Raw genomic sequence first — 21,476 nt, forward strand, 5'->3', positions numbered from 1 at the left:
AGGACTTCGCGGGCCGCATACGGCCCGCGGGCCGTAGTTTGGAGACCCCTGGAGTAGATGAAACACGTAGAACAGACCTACGACGACGACCGAGGCGACACCAGGACACTTGATGATCCACTCTTCCAACCACTGGGGGTGGACTACAGCAGAGCCAGCCGTGATGAAATCAGACGTTCTCCCCATAACGTACACACCCCCGGACTCACTGAGAAGAAAGGTTAGGAGTTTTTGTATTGCAAGTGACACGTTTACGTCTGATTCTTAGAAGTAAACACATCTTATTTTTGTACACGTACACATATAAACACATTTATATATAAATATTTACATATAAACACAAATATACATACACATCTATACGCATACACATATAAACGAATAAAGAAGGATGCATAAAACACACACATTCACACATACAATATACGCACATGCACACATACACTTATACAATCATACATGCTGCGCATGATTTACTGCTTCTAAATATAATTTACTTCATTTCTGATTCACCTCGCTTATTAACTAATGAAAAACATATCACTTTAAAGTTACACGACTAGATATACTTACAAATATATATCATTATAGTTAAATCACAATTTCTACTTACAAACATATCACTTTTAATTTACACCACTAGTTTTACTTGTATGCAGATAACATTCTATCCAACCTACTCAATATATCCCACATCACTTGAATCAAACCATCCATCCTCTTTAAATGCACCGCATGTATTTGAATCCAAATCCTTGAAGTGACGCAGGATTGTCCCACCTAACGGTAAGAAATTAGATCTATATTGTGTTTCAACTCTACAGAAATACCTTTTAAAAAATGGTGAGATTTTTAAATAATCAATGACGCGTTTTTATAGTTTGGATTGATTGATTATGAATTTAAATACATTTAAAATCCTTAGACTGCTCTGTGCTGCTTTCTTTATCTATCTACCGAGTGGGTATATAGGCTACACCGACTAACTAAACGTTACTTAGCTACCCTGAACCTTTTCGTATATTCGTATATAACAATAAAGATGGGGATGGCACTTTCAGAGGAATCGGGCTAACAATGGTAGATAAGCGTGTGACAAAACCGTTGGCTTTTCGTAAAAAACAACATAAAGGCGAAAATTTCTTTGAATATACAGCTTTACATGATTATGATTGACAATTACTAATGCTGAACATTTAAAAGAAAACTCATATAGAATTTAAAAAAAAAACAACACTTCCAGTTACCGGAATTCGCTAAAAAATTAAAGAAACCTATGTATAATATGTGTTGTTTGTATACGGAATTTCATCCACCTAACTGAAAGAAACTCAATTTACCGTGTTCATACACATACAAACAAAAACATAAATAAAAACATACAGAAAAGATTGCAAAACAGAGATTTGTCAAAATCTCGGTTTAGTTTGTCGATGTTTTGCGCGATTACAATACTTTATCTGTAGGTCTACTCCATATGCTAGAAAAAAGTAGGGCCTACTTGTGCAGAATTCTTAATAGGTAATTCTAGATGTAAACTTATTTAACAAAAATTGCATAAAAACGTCTTGATAACAAGCTTTTATGTAATTGTGCACTAACATGATTTCCTTTAAATATATAATGATGCACTTTTATTTAAATTACTATAAAGAATGTTATTAATGTTACTAATATTAAGAAAGAAAGACCCACGCTTTTCTTTATAGTAATTTAAATAGTACTGTATTATTATATATTTGTGAAAAACATTACATTTCTCCTTTCAGTGCATTATTATATAAAAGCTTGTTATTAAAACATTTTTTTACGCAATTGTTTTCAGTACTTTAAATACAATAGAGTTGCATGACTAAAAACTATTGCGCACCAAATGAACATGATAATGCGCGTACAATTTGCGGGGAAAGTAGTACAAGACTGCCTGCTAATTTCAGAAAATTTTAACTGATTCATAAAAAATTAATTAGGTTTCCAATTAAGTCAAATATGATGTCAGATTGTATTGTCTTTAAGTCTTGAACACGTGCCAACTTTGAAACAAATATGTTAATTATAAGTGCCCGAAATTTTGCTCGCCCGTTTTTATCTATGACGACAGACCTACTGTCGACAGACTGACGGCAGACAGAAGAAGCAAGTTTAAAAGATTGTTATAAAGTAATTGTAATACAAACTATCGTTAAAGGTAGATGAAGAGGCCTGCTTTCATAAAATGACATATTTTTTTACAGGTCTACTTTCATAAAATGAGCATATTGTAGAGGCCTACTTTCATAAAATGCACATATTCTAGAGGTCTTCTTTTCCCACCTTTAAAATACAAATTCCCAGGGCAGTTTCTGGACGTGATCTCCATATTTGTTTTCTCGTCAACTATCTTCATCTGTGTGCTGCCCACAAGACGGTCACCTGTGTAGCAGTCTTTGACTGTATCCTGGAGACAGAAATATGAGATGTTATCACTGGCACAGATTATCACCTGTGCAGCAGTCTTTTACTGTATCCTGGTACAGAAATATGAGATGTTATCACTGGCACAGATTATCACCTGTATAGCAGTCTTTCACTGTATCCTGGTACAGAAATATAAGATGCTCTGACAGGCAGAGATTATCACCTGTGTAGAAGGCTTTCACTTCATCCCGGTGACCGAAAAAAGAGATGTTGTGTCAGGCAGAACTTATCAGCAGGATTTATACATACCATCTAGCTCTTGATTTTGTCATAGCTAGTATATTAACCGTGTCCACTTAAAACAACAAGCAGAGTCGCTTAAAGGCCGAATGTCACACTGTTTCAAAACTCAGGGTGTCACCTTTCTCCATCCAATAAATTTTCATTTTAAAATCTTCCTCTACTTCTTTTATATGTTAATTTAATAAAACATTTTTTTTTGCAGTAAATGTTTCTATTTGGTGTCACCTCCTAAATGGTGTAGCTTTACGGACCGCACCCCCAGTCCCCATTGGTGAGAACACCTATCACAAGCGTAAGCATTAAATCGCTCATTGTTGTCAGCCTGCTTTATACCCATTTCAGTATCTAGAAAAACAAAAACGTTGTGCGATAATGATCTAGATTTCGTTTTTCCCAACTGCTAGAGTTTGCTGGGTAACGATTGTCAAGATCCCAATCCCAATATTCTGATGTTACATTCTCTCACCTACAAGCCCACAATCTCAATGTTCTGATGTTACATTCTCTCACCTACAAGCCCACAATCCCAATATTCTGATGTTACATTCTCTCACCTACAAGCCCACAATCCCAATGCTCTGATTTTACATTCTCTCACCTACAAGCCCACAATCCCAATGTTCTGATGTTACATTCTCTCACCTACAAGCCCACAATCCCAATATTCTGATGTTACATTCTCTCACCTACAAGCCCACAATCCCAATGCTCTGATTTTACATTCTCTCACCTACAAGCCCACAATCCCAATGTTCTGATTTTACATTCTCTCACCTACAAGCCCACAATCCCAATGTTCTGATTTTACATTCTCTCACATTCAAGCCCCCAATGTTCTGGTGCTAAATTCTCTTACCTTCATATCCCCTGTGACTACACCCATGATGGTGTACCCAATCTCTGTCGTGCCGTAGCTCACATGGTACTCATCACAGATGATGTTCAACAGATCATACACGCACTAGATTGTTTTTTTTTAAAAAATAAGTGTAGAACATACTGTTTGAAAATATATGTATAGCGAGTGAATATATATATATATATATATATATATATATATATATATATATATATATATATATATATATATATATATATATATATATATATAGTATGTGTGTGAAATTATAAATGTAGTGTGTTTGAAAATAATGTGCGAAAATGTAATCGTATATTCATAGCAAACGACTTCAAATCAAACCAAATAAACTATTTCTAAAAGTAGGCCTAATTTACGAGAAGGAAGAAACTCTTGAATTTCTAAAAAAAATTGGACCTGACCGATGTTAAACCGTCCATTCCTTACCCTTTTTAATGGATATCCTCCGGTAATTATTCTTTTGATCCGCCTTGTAACTGCGCCGTTATCAAAAGCCTGAGAGCAAAAATTATATTGCAAGAATAAAATAGATTCACCTCAACCTTGATCTATATCTAAGTTTAAACATAAAACCTAATCTGTACATAACCGAAAAGTTTCATTTAACGTAAACTTCTTTAAGTTTCCATCACAAAAACGAAATTAAGATTCTGGCTTTAATAGGGCTTGTAAGTAGGTCACCAACAAGTTCTACGGCTCAATAAAACCTGCATGAGCCATAGAACTGGTTGACGACCTACTTACCAGCCCTATTCCTTGACACTTGATACACTTTAGACACACGTTGTGTCAACCCACATTCCTACAAGGACAACTCATCATCATCTTTTCTCATTCATGCACAAGGCACACAGGGCAGATGAACTAGAGCTCATCCAGTTTAATGACCTCGGCTAACAGAGGGATTGTGTGGTCACCACCACAGGGACCAATAGTTGAACTGAAACTTTCATCACTTATTACACAGTGTTTTAAACTACACAGCTAAATACCTGCACTTACACAAATACACACAAAATACACTAACACACAAGACAGACATACACATCACGGACGTTTTAAATACTGCCTTTTATTACTTTCTCGTATACAGAGTATAGAGGAAGTATTGTAATCGTGCACAAAAGACACAAGAAATTTTGACAGTTTTCACCATTTTACACCTCAGTAATTCATCATATACGGAGTATAGGGGACATATTTTAATTGGGCAAAAATTATAATTCCAGATATATCAAAATTTCGGCGTTTTATGCGTAATCGAGTTGGAAATACTGGGTTTTGCAATTCTGTCCGCGTGTGTGTTTGTGTGTGTACGTCTGTAAACACGATAACTTGAGTACCGTTACAGCTAGGTTGATGAAATTTCATATATAGGTATATCAAATTTGTAGTTCGTAATCAACTTTTCAGCGATTTTCGGCAAACGGTGGTGAACTTATTCTAGTCACGATTTTTCAATAGCCTATAACTTGAGAACTGTTTAAGATATATAAACGAAATTTCATCTGTAAGTTAAAGACCCAATTATATACTTTCTGTCAAACTTTGAGTAATTTCCGTTGACCGTTAGTAGTAATTTACGCTATTTCCGAATTCGCAAAAAACAAATATGAATTTTTAAAGTACCAATATTCTGCACTATTTTACAGATATTGTTTGCAGTTCACTTGGTGCGCAATTCTTTTTTTTTCTACGAGATTCTATTATTTTTTTAAAAACTTTGAGCAATTAAAAATTGATTAAAATGATGTCTATATTCCGAGTTGCTATCCACCTTACTGTTATATAAGATTATTCGAGAAAGTTTATTTATTTTATACACTGAACATACTGTTTACTAATTATTATTTTAAATCAATAACAGTTCAGAAGATACTTTAAAATTTCCTGTATGTTTACTTCTATCTTACGGTTTGCAGACAAGCTGAGGGTATCATAGTCGTTCACTAAATCGAATCAGGTACGCCCACAGGCATCCCGGCAGGGTTCGATTTAGCGCCCTGGGTTATCCTGTGAGCGCTATGGTGCACACGTTCTATCTAAACAGTGCGATTAACTTTGGACAAGAAAGGTTACTTTAATCATTAACTAAATCGAATCCGGGCGTTCTACGGCGCCCCGACAGGTGTTATTTTGCTCCCCGGGTCTTTCCGTGTGCGTTATGGCGCATATGTTTATTTTATAAAGGCTACGGATAGACTATGGATAAGAAGGGTTACTAAAGTCCTTCATTAAATCAAATTCATAAAGTTCTCTAGCACCCCGAGTGCTATTTGGCGCCCTGGGCCTTTTCGTGTTCGTCCATATGCTTACGTTCGTTTAAGTGAGTGCAAAGTTTGGGTATTATAGTCGTTTAATAAGTTGAATCAGGCGGCTCCGCAAGCGCCTCAGCAGGATGCGATTATGGCGCCCCGGGCTAGACTGTGAGCACTTTGCTTTCGTGTTTGCATTTAAGTTTGTGTTTTTTGTTCGGGTTTACTTTTGTATTATTTTGAGTTATTGTTTACCTCCTTAACGGCTATAATTTCTACCGGTAAAAGCAGGGCAGCATCTGCTCCTTCGTCGCAGGCAATGTTCCAAATACCTGCCACATCCATGGTGGTTGAACTATCCAGGTATTCTTGCACTATGATCGTAGCCCCAGACCCCAGGTATAAAGTGGGGAATCCAGCCATCCACTCCATGATACGGTTGTTGAGGACAATGTGGATGTCTTGCTTGAAGGAATCTGCGATTGCTAAGCACTCTCTATCAAGTAAAAAGAAGTATATGTATATATACCACGTACCTACTAAGTCAAATAAGATATACTGTGAAAATTATTCCTACTTAGTTGATAGAATTAGTCGATGTTAATATTCCGGTGTTTTCCAATTAGCAGAATGTAACAGTGTAGAGATTACCATCATTTTTAACGTAATTTAGCATCCTATATTAAAGCAGTGTAAGACCTGTGGCCTTTTAACTTTAAGATGTATGCATTTATTATAGTGTACCACAGCAACCGTTTCAACCAATCAGGATTTTATTTTCTTAAAGCGGCAGGGTTTTAAAAAAAATGAAGGATCATTGTCTTCTTTGAAATGGACTGAATTTAAAAAAAAAAATTACTGGAAATAATATTTATATAAACAATACAACTTTCAGTAGTTTTTGGCCCTCTAAAGAATCTCTACCTATTTCTCATGCACATCAGTTCTTTTGTTTTACCTGTTTGTTCTCGGCACCATCTTAGAATAGCCGGTGCTGCCGGAAGTCAAGAAAATGTAAGCCTCGTCATCGGCCGTGACGGGGGCGACATAGAATTCTTCATCAGCTAGACGAGAGAGGAAAGCTGTGTGGTCTTCGTGGCTGTTTAACTCGTACACGATCAGCTGTTTCAACCACGGGGCCTGGTCACACTGTACTGGATGTATGCTCTCTGCACTGTAATTGGAGGACATGCATAGAGTAAAAAAATCGACTTTATCGCTACAGTGTAATGCTCTTAAAGAAAAAAAAATAAAACTTGATAATTAAAAACCTCAATATTGATACATTTTAAACTGTCCTTTTATTTTTAAACTTATCATTTTGATTGAAATATGTGAAAAAAATTGCAACAAATGTACTATACTTTACACAAATTCCAATTTAATTTGAAAAAAAAATGTACACATTACATCCCTTTTTTTAAAAAAATATATAAGTTATTTAAAAAAAATAATTTAAAAAAATAACGCTTTTTTAAAAAGTTTGTTTTGATGTTTGCGTTTGTGTTTGCGTTTCAGTTTGCTTATTTGTGTTTGCTTTTGTGTTAATGTTAATGATGATGTTTACGTCTTCGTTTATGTTTGCGCTAGGTTTTCCTTTGCGTTTGTGTTTTTGTTTGCGTTCGCGTTTGTTTACTTTTTCGTTTGTGTTTATGTTTGCGTTACGTTTACGTTTGTGTTTGTATTTGGGTTTGTATTTGGGCTTAGGTTTGCTCTTAGTTTTCGTTTGAGTTTGTTTATGTAATTGCGTTAGTGTTTGCATTTTTGTTTGTTTTTACGTTTACGTTCGCTAATATGTTTGCGTTTATTTTTGGATTTGGTTATATATATATATATATATATATATATATATATATATATATATATATATATATATATATATATATATATATATATATAATATAAAGTTCAATTCTGTATGTTTGTAAAAATGTTTGTCGTGGATTACAAAGGAATATAAGAAAAAACTTTATGGATTCACGTGTTAGATTGTTAGATTATTAAAGTGCTCATGGTCTAAATTTATGAGCTAAAAAATTAATATTGAAAGTCTTTAAAAACAATGTTCATTTTATATACTTAGAATAATAATTTTCAATTATGAACATTACATAACATTAAAAATAAAATGTATCAACGTTTATAAAATTTATAAAATTGTGTCTGAAATGTATTTACATTTTGTCCTTTAGTTCTCATAACGTCCCTTGATTTGGAAAACACAGTTACTTCCCTTTAAAAAAAATTTTAATCGAGGGGAGAAAGAATTTACTTTTATTATTTGTTTTTGGTGTTAGGAAAAAAATTATATAATTAGCGGGGATTGATTAAGTGCAATGTTATAGGTATTTTTAATACTGCATTTTATTTATTCCATACACTGAACGTACTGTTTTCTTCTGATTATTTTTAATCAATAACAGTTAGAAAGCCAGGTCCTTCATGTCCTAAATGTTATTTCTTTCCGTTTACGGATAAGTTTGGAGTATTATAATTGTTCACTAAATTGAAACAGGCACGTCCGCCGGCGCCCCAGCAGGGTTCGATTTGGCGCATTGGGCTAACCTGTGAGCACTATGGTGCATAATTTCGCGTTAAACAGTGCGTTAGACTATGGATAAGAAAGGTTATTATAGCCTTTAAGTGAATCTATTCCGGGCGTCCTCTGGCGCTCAGACAGGGTGCTATTTGGGGCCCGGGGCCTCCCGTGTTCGGTTTGGCGCCTACGTTCGTTTAAGTGAGTGCAAAAGACTATGAATAAGTTGGGGTACTATAGTCGTTTATTAAGTTGAAACAGGCGATTCCGCCGGCGCCCCAGCATGGTGCGATTCGGGCTAGACTGTGAGCACTTTGCGTTTATGTTCGCGTTAGTGTTTTCTTTGTGTTTAGGTTGGGTTTGCGTTAGTGGTTGCGTTTGCGTTTTGATTTGGTTCGTTTTTGTTCTTTCTTTTTCGTTTTTGGGTTTGTGTTAGTATTTGTGTTTGTGGTTGGTTTTGCGTTTGTATTTGGTTTGTTTTTGTTTGCTTTTTCGTTTGTTTTTTTCTTTGTGTTTGTATTTGTGTTTGTGGTTTTGTTTGGATTTGTTGTTAGGTTTTTGTTTTCGTTTGCTTTTGTAATTGTGTTAGCGTTATGTTTGCGTTTTGTTGTTTTGGTTTTGCTTGGTTGTGGTTAGGGTGGGCAATATGATGATTACTAAAAACACAGGTAATGGTCTTTAACAGAAAGGTTTTTCACAGAGGCCAGAGCAGGGCCTGGCCGGGACGGCTAGTATATATATATATATATATATATATATATATATATATATATATATATATATATATATATATATATATATATATAACAAATAGGATATATATATATATATATATATATATATATATATATATATATATATATATATAATGGACCTTACTAATATTGTGTGAGCAGTATGTGGGATTGCCATCCACTTGTTAGTTACATACCTACCCTACAACAAGATCCGCTTCTCCAATCTTTAAAAACTTCTGAAGAAAAACAAACTCCGGGTTTTCCCACGACGCTATAATTGTCTTACACTTTGAAATATTGAGGACTCGAAAAATATCTTGACCGTCCGCTTGTATAGTCTGGTTAAAGAGAGCATGAATATATATACAGATAGGTTCACTTTCTGAATAAAGTGAACTATAATTTCAGGACAAATACACCATGTAGTTAGTCATAGACGCCATCTTACCACGCCATTGACAACTACAGCCCCAGCAGCTATGGCACCAAACATCGAGATCAGTTTCGTCCGGGATGTTTTTATCATAGAGCACACAACATCACCAGTCTAGGGACAAATAGGGTTGGTTGGTGGTTAGACAAATGAGGTTGGTTAGATTGGTGATTGAAGTGGACAAATAGGATTGGTTTGGTTGAAGAATGCAATTGACAGATGAAGGGTAATTTTGGTGATGAAGTCATATTTCAGTCTCTAAACTCAACACGTTTCATATCGCTCTATTATTAGCCTCTACTTTAAGACTGTAGAGCCTACCTTAATACCATAACGTCTAACTTAAACTACTCTACTTTAACACTGTAGGGCGTACCTTAATACCGTAGGGTCTAACTGATACTCCACTTATAGCCTGAAAGGCCTACCTTAATGCCGTAAATTATAATTGATACCACTATTAGCCTGTACCTTAGTTATTGATACAACCATTAGCGTGTACCTTACCACATGAACATCTAATTGCTACCACTATAAGCGTGTACCTTAATACCATAACGCCGAAGCCTTGAGGCGTATCTTCCACACAAGTCCCAGAGATTGTATCTCGATAAAGGAATTCGCTTCATGGTCGGGCTGACAAAAACATATCCATCTCTGTTAGGGTCTTCATCAGCCAGGTACTGAAACCTATTCATCAACACATCTCTAGGGATATCGCCTGGCATTTCTCTTGACTGAAAATAAAATATGTATTTTCCGCTTGGAAACCACCAGTACATACATGGCCAATCACTCCCCCCTCCCCGGCACACCGTAGGGTCTGGACCCTTCGTTGAAAATCATTGCTCTAAACTCTAAACACACCTAGATCAAGCGAACTGATTTATTCACAAGTAAGTCCAGAAAAAATACTTTAAAATCGTTAGATACATTACAATTGTAGAAAGATAAGCACCACACTAACAATAGAAAACAAAAAACAGGTAAACACAACACTAACGAAACAAAAACAAAAAACAGGTAAGCACAACACTAACAAAAAAAAAACAGTGAGTTATCTCCCTTAAACTTTCTCGAAATTTCTATCTACAACAGTACTTAAGTTATAGGCTTTTGAAAAAACGAAAAGTAGAATAGGTCCCACTTCCGGTTATTGGAAATAGCTAAAAAGTTGACATAGAACTACAAATTTTATATAATAATTTTGAATGACCAGAATGATACGCAATGGAAAAAAAGCGCAAACAGAAAAAAAACGCAAACGAAAAAAAAGCGCACACAGAAAAAAGCGCAAGCAGGAATTTGCGCACACAGAAAAATGCACGATTTTGTTAACGATTACAATACTTTCTCTATGCTCTGTATACTGTAATGTAATAAACCGGGAGTGATCGCCCCTTAACTTTCTCGAATATTCTTATACGAGAAAAATGGCCCGTTGAGGAAGGGTACAACGGGCGCTAGGCTGATAGTGCTGTCCCTTTTCTCTAAACTAAAACCAACCCACCCCCCACACACCACCCCCACCCCCACACACCACCCCCACCCCCACCCCCCCCCCCACCCCTCACCCCCACACACCACCCCCTCCACACACCGCCCCCCACCCCCCACCCCCCCCCCCCAAAAAAAAACATGTCTACCGTCCCATTCAACGAAATATAATTATATACTTTTTCCAGTGTCCGCCCCCTCCCAGAAAATTCTATCCCCGCCCCCAAAAATTTCAAGTACCCCCACCCCTCTCCGGGGAGGAAAAAGTCTGAAAGAAACACTGAAACCAACCCACCCACCCCCCACACCCCCCCACCCCACCCCCCACACACCACCCCCCACCCCCACCCCTCCACCACCCCCCACCCCCAAAAAAACATGTCTACCGTCCCATTCAACGAAATATAATTATATACTTTTTCCAGTGTCCGCCCCCTCCCAGAAAATTCTACCCCGCCCCCGAAAATTTCAAGTACCCCCACCCCTCTCCGGGGAGGAAAAAGTCTGAAAGAAACACTGAAACCAACCCACCCCCCCACACACCCCCCCCCCCCCACCCACACACACCACCCCCCCACACACACTCCCCCCCCCAACCCCTCCACCACCCCCCCCCCCCAAAAAAAAATCATGTCTACCTACCGTCCCATTGCAAGAAAACCACTTTTTAGATTAGACACATTAATTAGGCGGTAATTTTATTATAGAGTATCGATGAGGAAATTTCTTTTGAGTTGGGGAGGGGGAGGGGCTCAGACGTTCTTACGCTGGGGGTGGGGCTTCGCCCCTACCCGAAGAATTGTATGCAAGAAACTCTTCACGCAAACCACTTAGATTAGACAACATTTCCTCTTTATTCAATATTTACGCCAGAATCAATGACGTCATTATATTACTGTGAGATTATTTTCTACTCTGTGCGCTAAATGTGTCGACGTCATACTTCGTTTTTCGAATTACTATGCATGTTTTTAAATTGCTTGTCTTTTCTCTAGAGCGTTCTTGTCAGACAGATAGATAGATAGATAGATAGACAGACAGCGAAACTATTATTATAGATAAAACAACAGGGGATGGTAACTGGGGCTATAGACATGATTTTTAATCAATTTTAAATACTTAAAGTTTTAAAAATAGAATAAAATCTCGTAGACAAAAGAAGTGCACACCAAGTGAACGCCAAATAAAAAGTGCATAATAGTGCGCAATATTATTAGTACTTTAAAAATTTACATTAGTTTTTTGAGAAATCGGAAGTAGCGTATATTACTACTTCCGGTCAACGGAAATTACTCAAAATTTAACAGAAGGTAGAGAATTAGATCTTTTACTTACATGTGAAATTTCATTTATCTATCTGAAATAGTACTCAAGTTATAGGCTTTTGAAAAATTCAAAGTAGGAAAAGTACCACTTCCGGTTATTGGAAATCGCTCAAAAGTTGATACGGATCTACGATTTTGATAAAATACTTATATATGAAATTTCATCAACCTAGCTGTAACGGTACTCAAGTTATCGTGTTTACACACGGACAGACAGACAGACAGACACACAGACATACGGACAAGATTGCAAAATTATGTTTTTCCGTATCAGTGAGGTGTAAAACGTCGAGATTTGTAAAAATCTCGATTTTTTTTTTTTTTGCACGATTACAAGACTTTCTCTATACTTCGTATATACGAGAAAGTAAAAAAGGTAAGCACCAGGTGAGCACAACACTAAGAAAAAAAAAGTAAGCACCACACATACAAAAAAAAACAACAGGTAAGCACCACACTTACAAAAATTAGGTGAGCACCACACTAACAAAAACAAACCCAGGTAAGCACCACACTAACAGTAACCACTCTAACAGAAACAGCCAAATGTGACCAAAGAACATGTGAGCACAAAGCGATCTGCTGACTCATTTTATATAAGTACACGATATTATGCAAATCCTTGGGCTGGTGAGACAATTATTGTGAGTAGTTGTACATTGAGTTGTTTCCTGAGTATGATCTTACATCACGGAAGTTGATACCCTGTTGTGGTATCATTATATTTAGATGTGAATACAGTATTCCATTACCACTTTTCAGAAGATGACTTTTTGTAAAAGTGGAATTTACATTGAGTTACAGTAAGTCATATAAATTAACTTTCACTTTCTCGTATACGAAGTGTAAGAGGAAGTATTGTAATCGTGCAAAAAATCGAAATAGAGATTTTCACAAATCTCGACGTTTTACACCTCCCCGAGTCGGAAAAACAGCGTTTGCAATTTTGTCCGTTGAGTAATAGGAAATAACTACTTCCGGTCAACGGAAATTACACAAACTTTGACGGACAGAAAGCAGAGAATTAGATCTTTTACGTATATGTGAAATTAATTTCATTTATCTAGAAACATCACCCAAGTTATAGGCTTTTAAAAAAACCAAAAGTAGAATGTTTCACTTCTGATTACCGGCAATCGCTGACAAGTTGATACAAAACTACACATTTGATATTATACTAATATATACAATTTCATCAAGTTATCGTGTTTACAGAAACACAGCCACACATACACACATCAAAACACACACACAAACACACACACACACACACATAAAGAGAGAGAGAGATCTATTTTTTTCGGAGAAAACGAATGTGGGAAAGGATGTCACTGTGCTGGACGCCCAGGAAAACGTGTTGTTCGGCGGTGTGTGAGAGCCAGAGGCGTATCCAGGTTTTCGTAGTAGGGGGAGCGAAAAGAGCAAAAAAAGGCGCCGAATTTTTAACACGTTCTATATACGTGATATATATATATATATATATATATATATATATATATATATATATATATATATATATATATATATATATATATATACTAGATGTATGTCATTACTTCGCTATGATGTAAAATAAATTGAAAGTAGCAGTCTGAAGAAATAAACCGGGAGTGATCTCCCCTAAACTCTCTCGAATATTCTAATATAATACTACGTGGGATGTCAACTCGGAATATAGACATGGTTTTTGTTTACTTAAACTTTTAAAAATAGAATAAAATCTAGTAGAAAAAAAAAATTGCGCACCAAGCGAGCACCAAAACCAAATGTGCGTAATAGTGCGCAATATTATTAGTACTTTATAAATTTACATGCGTTTTTGAGAAATAAAAAATAGCGTAAATTAGTACTTCCGGTAGAGAATTAGATCTTTTACTTACATGTGAAATTTCATTTATCTATCTGAATTAGTACTCAAGTTATAGGCTTTTGAAAAATTCAAAGTAGAAAAAGTACCACTTCCGGTTATCGGAAATCACTCAAAAGTTGATACGGATCTACGATTTTGATATAATACTTATATATGAAATTTCATCAACCTAGCTGTAACGGTACTCAAGTAATCTTGTTTACACACACAGACACACACACACACAGACACACAGACATACGGACAAGATTGCAAAATTATGTTTTTCCGTATCAGTGAGGTGTAAAACGTCGAGATTTGTAAAAATCTCGATTTTTTTTTTGCACGATTACAAGACTTTTCTCTATAGGCCTACTTCGTATATACGAGAAAGTAAAAACACATAATGTAGGCCGACAAAACAAAAATTGTATCAATCTAAACAAAAAAATATATATATACACACACTACAACCAAAAACCATGAACGTAACACAATCTGTTTTGTAATTCTTGTAAAAAATTTCTTACATAATAATTCCTGGGAAATTATTTCAGACAAGTGAAATAGGGGAAATGATCACTCTCTTAATATAAATATGTATATATCTACACATTTAATTATAAATGTAAAAAAAAATTACTTTAGAATATAATGAAATTGTTTAACACTATTCGTGTTTACAAAATGTTTTTGTCTATAATCAGAATTTAATATATCGTCATCATAAATGCTAAAATATTACAGCATAATAAAAGTTTTTAAAATCAGAGTTGGTATAAAACCACGCTTTTCGATATAATAGAAAAACATTTAGGGTAACAGCATACATGTAACAAACTATTGGTCTTTTAGTTCAGATCATATATTTTAATTATATACTGCTTCTTTGTGTTCTTTATAGATCATTTTTAACATAGTGATAGGTATGGGTTAGATCACTGTATTGCTCACACACCTTTTTACTGGTAATCGCAAAAACCATATTCACAGAGTTTTACGTTTAAAAAGCTAATTTTCTGGCGGCATGGTACTTTGGTACATCATTACGCGTTTTTCTACATGTACTTAACAGATCAGTTCGGGGTGGGTTGGGGGGGGGGGGGGGAGGCGGGTTCAACTTCCTTCACCACTGTCCGTTCACTTTAGGTCAATTATCCAACCCAGTGTATACCTAGGTGTTACATTAATGTCGCTCTACACAATTGTGGTAGTGAGGTGGGGGGGGGGGAAGATAACCAACTCAGAGTGAACATAGCGTCAGTTTTTAGATGACTGTTCTAAACATACATATATATTACACAAATATATATTACAGAAATAGATTTAAATAAGCAACAGTCGTATTATGACAATATTTTTTTACAGAGGGGTCCATTGGGGAGGGGGGTTGTATCTGTTTCATATAATTTGTAATCGTAATCACTATCGCCCAAACTGTAAGAATACTACTACTTCATCGTGATGACGTTGTTGACCTTGTCAAAATTTCCCCACCACTAAGCAGTTTGCGCTTAAGTAAATTTAAATAGAGGTGCCATATCAGTTGTATTGTTTCTGTGTTGTAATATTTTAAAAATTAATCACACGATTCAAACTGTATATATAAAGTAATTATGTGTGAAGTTTTATGTATAACATTTTCTAATTATTCGTAAGCAAATACATTATACAGTTGCCTTAAACTTAACACCCCTCTTGTCAAGTGATACTACCGTAGAGGTTTTTTAAACATTGCAATGCATCGTAATGATTATTTTTAGAATGACAAACTGATGCAGCTGTTAATACGTGTTGTAAACATAGACACTACTAGACTTGTACAATAATGCTTTCTTGCTGCATGGAAAGAAATCTTGTGATTTACATAGATGTGCCGACCAAAAATATTTTTTTAACAAATATCATTGTTTAAATCTTTGAGTTTAAAAAGTTTCCAAAAAGGCGCCATTTTGCTGAAAATGGCCAGAGGGGGAGCAGCCGCTCCCCCTGCTCCCCCCCTGCGTACGCTTCTGGTGAGAGCATTTGTATGCACGTTCGATTGTTTCATAAAGCCATTTGATTAAGCGTTTAAATTTGTGTTTGGTTTTTGTTTGAGTTTGCGTTTCTTTACGTTTGTGTTTTCTTTTATATTTGTGTTTGCGTTTGTGTTTTGCGTTTTATTTGCGTTTTGTTTGAGTTTGCAATTGTTTGCGTTTGTTTTCTTTTTTTTCCGTTTGTGTTTTGTTTTTACGTTTGCGTGTTGCGTTTGTGTTTTCATTTTCTTTTGTGTTTGAGTTGTGTTTGCGATTTTGATAGAGTTTACGTTTGGTTAAGTATGTGCTTTCTCTTGTTTTTGTATTCGTCTTTGCGTTTGTGATTGCGTATATATATATATATATATATATATATATATATATATATATATATATATATATATATATATATATATATATATATATATATATATATATATAGGCAGTATATATTTATTTATTATAAATATGAGCCTACATTATTTTAGCCGACTAGGAAGTTGAGTCAATAGTGCAAACAACAAAATTGTATTTGTGAAGGCTTCAAAGTTTGTCTCTCCCATCAACATGTCAGATCAAAAATATATGATCTTAAAGATCCAACAGATACTGCTCTCATCTAACGTTTGCATAAATTATTTCATTGTTGTAATCAACACGGTAGTGAATTAAAACGTTAAGTCCCGCTTTGTCGCGGAGTCAGTCATTTGTCGTGGTGAGAGGGGGGGGGGATTATCGTCTCAAAAACTGCTTTTATGCATGTAGCCCTATATACAAATATATTTATAGATATATAAGTACATGTATATTAAATATATTATATATATATATATATATATATATATATATATATATATATATATATATATATATACAAGCTGCAAGCGCCTCCTTGCAGTCCCCTCTCTTTCTCTCTATCACTATCACTTCCACCCCCACCCCACCCCCACATGATCTGGTGAGCGGTGTTCACTCTGTTTACATTTTACAATCATAGAGACGGGTTTCGTGACGGCTATTAGGGGCAGATAATTTAGTTTGAAACTATTTTAAACTTAGAGGAGGTAACTAAGAGGAGGCTGCTTTCACGTGGGGGGGGGGGGGGGGGTTAGTGTTTTTAAGCAAATATTTTCAATGGCAGCATTGGTACAGTCTAATTCACAAATTATAAATTACTGAGAAGTAGAAAAAAAAACTAACTAGCGGCTTATGATGCGCAGCGGGTCGGCTCGTATATATATATATATATATATATATATATATATATATATATATATATATATATATATATATATATATATATATATATATATATAATATATATACATATATATATATATATATATATATATATATATATATATATATATATATATATATATATATATTTGTAATTATAAAGTGACGTGTTTTCGCCTATATTGACTCTAAACCATCAACGTAACGTGATACAATGTTATGGGGTTCACGTGATGATATGAGAGGGGATCACAGAATACATTCTCTGTTTTATCTTTGCCAACCTGAAATTCACTAATGTTAACAAGGGAACAAAAAAATAAAAATAAAATATTTCAATTTAAAAAAAGCATAAACGTGTTTAACAAAAAATTATTTTTCTTCTTCTTTGTTCTTAATTATAATTTTGCAAGGGATTCCCTCCAACACAATTAATTATTACGTGCCAATATGTTTTGCGACATACACGCCGTTGACTCCGATTTCAGCCTACTTTTCTTTTTAGATTTTCTTCCATAGCCTATTTACAAAAAAAAAAAAAAAACTGCACTGCAGCAGTTGTTTGATTTTGGAGTTGTCTTTTCTAGAATGGCGGCTATCCCCAGCTATCGAGCCTCGTCTGCCGGGAGGTTTGAACACGTGAATTTTTGAAATTTTTCGTTCAGCAGCACGAGCTTAACCAATACGATCACGCTGACCTCCCAAAATTATTTGATTTAAAAGATGACGAGAGTTGTGTATAGGATGCAACCACCCATTGAGATTTACTGGCATACAGTAGAGTTGCTATTTAAAAAACCTTCGCTTGAAAACTATACCGAATCGTCTCTGCACTACTGAAATGTACGGTAAATGATGTGATTCTGCCTGTAAACTACCCCCTCCCCCTTGATCGAAATATAATTATTTGAAAATATAGTTTTACCATTTAGTTCCCCCCTCCCCAAAGTTTCAAGTGCTCCCCCCCCCACTCCCAGGAGAAAAAAGTCTGAAAGAAACTCTGAATGTGTAACTTTAAAGCGATCGTTAACTGTTACCGAAATATCGATTGATATCTGACAATACGGTGTAAAACCAATTTCCGCTGGGTGATGTCTTTAACTAAAATAAAGTTTCCCTGTAATATGTGAACAATTTTCAATTGGTGTCGCAATACCCTATTTAATCGAAGAGCGTCAATATGTTCACTTTCAAGCACAAAGTGTTGCCTATGTAAGAAATATTGTTTTCTATGTAAAAAAAAATGTTTGCCTTGGTGTCACCCCTCCATCTTACTTAGGGTTCATCCTTTTATGACGGCCACAAACATTTGGAATTTTAGACCCCCCTTCCCCCCGTCCACTCGCGTCCACTTTCGACAAACACCCCCCCCCCCCGAATGTCGACGACCACAAAAATTTAGTAGACCACTCAAAACATGCAGCAAAATTACTAGTACATATAGATCTTCATAATGTATAACCTACATTTTATGTGCAGTTTCTTTTAATAAATTTAACACGTGGACGTCCACAATGACCACCCCCCCCCACCCAGTCCGTACGCGTCCACGAAAGTCGCTCTGTGTGCACGTCACAAATGGATGACCCCCTTACCCACACAATTAACCATGTTCGTTAAAATCATCTCCAGCGCTGCTGTGGCACTAATTTATCCGCTAACGAAAGCAACAGGTAAATTTGTCAATGTCTATGCGGCATAATCTGCTAATACCCCTGTTAAAAGATTAAAAAAAACGACAAATTAGCAGAAAAAAACAACTGCCAGGCAGTTGAAGCCGATAGCCGTGTGAAGTGAATGACAGGTGATTAGCGATGGATTAATTTGGACTGTGTTTTATCACCCTGGCTGCCAGTTTTTATCCTGTGGTTAAAAGACAAAAGGGAAAAGCGGCTTGAGAATACACGTCGAGTGGGATTCAACCATTCAGTATCATAAACATCAACAGGATTAACGACTGTTGGATTAATTCGGTATGTTCCCTCCCTCCCCCCCCCCCCACCCGACCGTTCCCCCCCCCCCCCCCCCCATCAACTCTTTCAACAAACTGCTGCATACAATTAAATATAAAAATTAACGAGGCTTCAAATAGCATCTTCCACTTCATTTGCAATTAATGTTTCATTTTATTGTTACAAGTCATCTTTTGATTACTCCCCCCCCCCCCCAAAAAAAAAAGCATTTTTTGAACCCTCTGCCTCTCCACTTAATTAGAAGTTTAATATGCAGCCTTGCTTGTAAAGTTTCATTCACTGTCGAATTTATTTGTATGAAATTTAACCTTCAAAGTAATGACATCTAAGTTTTATGATTCGTGACTGTGAATATTTTAATTATAATGACCGCTTGCTCGGTTTTATAAATTGTGATCTTCTGTATCTCAAGTATGCCTATAATGACTTCTATTTTAAAAAAATGTGAAAATTTGTCTGAAGTTTGAAGTGTAATGATCGCTCTTTTTTAAATGCTTACAGTCTAGTCGTTATTTGTATTACAAAGGGTCTTTCTGATTTAAATAAATAAAAACGATATTTCTCGGTAGATCTTTCCAAAGTTAACCAGATAATCACAAAAAACCCCATATACTTAAAAATTTTAATGACTCATTATTGTAACAACAATTATTTAAAACAAATACATGTAATATATTTTTATACAGCCAATATTGAAAGGTTTATCAATACAATAATAAATATCTACAACACACAAATCTGCCAGAAAATGGCACTAGCAGATTTGTAAACTTCAATGTATATAATAATATTGAACAACACTTTTAAAGTAATGCAGGATATATCAATACATTAATTAAATGCAATGTTAATGAACTTTTGATAATAATCTTTGAGAGGTAGTTGCATAATTGCATTCGAAAGTTTTAAAAATACTGCATGGTTAACAACACATGGTATGATCCGCATTCTTTTTATACAAATGGAAATATACTTAATTAATTATGAGCAAAAATATTTTTAGTTCTATATTGGTCAACATGCGTAGGCTTCAAGGATATTAAATGTTTAACTCAACCAAATGTGAACTGCGCAACATGTTATCATCAAGAGAAAGAACCAGAACTCATGGTGTCCTTCATCAAAGTTAGGACAGTGGCAGTGAACGCCCTTTTGACGGCGGGCCGCTGGTTCTGGATGGGGATTTCTGGCGTGGTGACGTGCTGTGTGACAAAGTTGTAGATGGCGTCGTTCGTGACGTCAGGTTGAACCAGTTGTTTCAGGCAGGATGATGTCATCTGTAGATTGGATGTTATGTTTTGGATGTCTTGGCAGGCAGCAGCGCCGTAGCTGGGGTCATTGACCTGTGACTTGATGTAATAGGCGTAGGCGGAGAGCTGGGTCAGACGGTAGAGCCGGGAATACTGGGGAGGGTAAACAGGTGGGTTGTTACAGGTGGGTTGTTACAGGTGGTTGGGTTGTTACAGGTGGGTTGTTACAGGTGGGTTGTTACAGGTGGGTTGTTACAGGTGGGTTGTTACAGGTGGGTTGTTACATGTGGGTTTTTGGTAAGTTATTGGTTTAATTCTTTAATTAAAAATCAGAAAAGTAATTGTTAAATTATTAATCAAAAATCGTCGCTTTTAAATCAAATACAATCGTACACAAAACATACCTGGGTGGTTGTGAACTCTGGAAATTCTTGCTGTGAAATATTAAACGAACCACTGGCAGATTTGTAAATTTTGGATTTCAACCCGGCGTCCATCCATGTGATCCATGAAGTGTACTGGGGAGGAAAGTTATCAGTTGGTATGATAGTGGGGATATACTGCTGTTTTAATAGTGGGGATATACTGCTGTTATAATAGTGGGGATATACTGCTGTTATAGGGACGGAGTGGTCTAGCGGTAGAGAGCTGGACTGCTAACCCGTAAGCCTCGAGTTCGAATCCGGGTTCAAGACAGTAAACCGTCCCTGAGTCCACCCAACTCTGATGGGTACCTAACTCACGTTAGGGAAAGTAAAGGCGGCTGGGCATAGTGCTGACCACACTA

General features: G+C 35.9%; 2 protein-coding genes across 2 annotated transcripts in view; both read right to left on the minus strand.

Moving 5' to 3' along the window:
- Positions 1 to 676: 676 nt before the first annotated feature.
- Positions 677 to 10,269, minus strand: LOC131936801 (uncharacterized). Its single transcript, XM_059293880.1, has 9 exons — positions 10,087 to 10,269; positions 9,557 to 9,655; positions 9,307 to 9,446; positions 6,794 to 7,009; positions 6,091 to 6,331; positions 4,007 to 4,075; positions 3,557 to 3,661; positions 2,314 to 2,437; positions 677 to 780 (listed from the first exon to the last, which is right to left on the minus strand). The coding sequence occupies exons 1-9, from the start codon at positions 10,267 to 10,269 to the stop codon at positions 677 to 679; spliced, it is 1,281 nt and encodes a 426-aa protein (XP_059149863.1).
- Positions 10,270 to 20,436: 10,167 nt separating this feature from the next.
- LOC131936814 (uncharacterized) overlaps positions 20,437 to 21,476 on the minus strand; it is a 2,382-nt gene continuing 1,342 nt past the window's right edge. The window contains exons 3-4 of the mRNA XM_059293892.1: positions 21,094 to 21,207; positions 20,437 to 20,842 (exon numbers count right to left, since the gene is read on the minus strand). Coding sequence (XP_059149875.1) covers positions 20,525 to 20,842; positions 21,094 to 21,207 — 432 coding nt within the window. The 3' untranslated portion in view covers positions 20,437 to 20,524. The remainder of the gene's footprint in view (positions 20,843 to 21,093; positions 21,208 to 21,476) is intronic.

The sequence above is a fragment of the Physella acuta genome, unplaced genomic scaffold, assembly GCF_028476545.2.
Source record: "Physella acuta isolate Inbredline_101_S28 unplaced genomic scaffold, ASM2847654v3 ptg000187l, whole genome shotgun sequence".
NCBI lineage: Eukaryota > Metazoa > Mollusca > Gastropoda > Physidae > Physella > Physella acuta.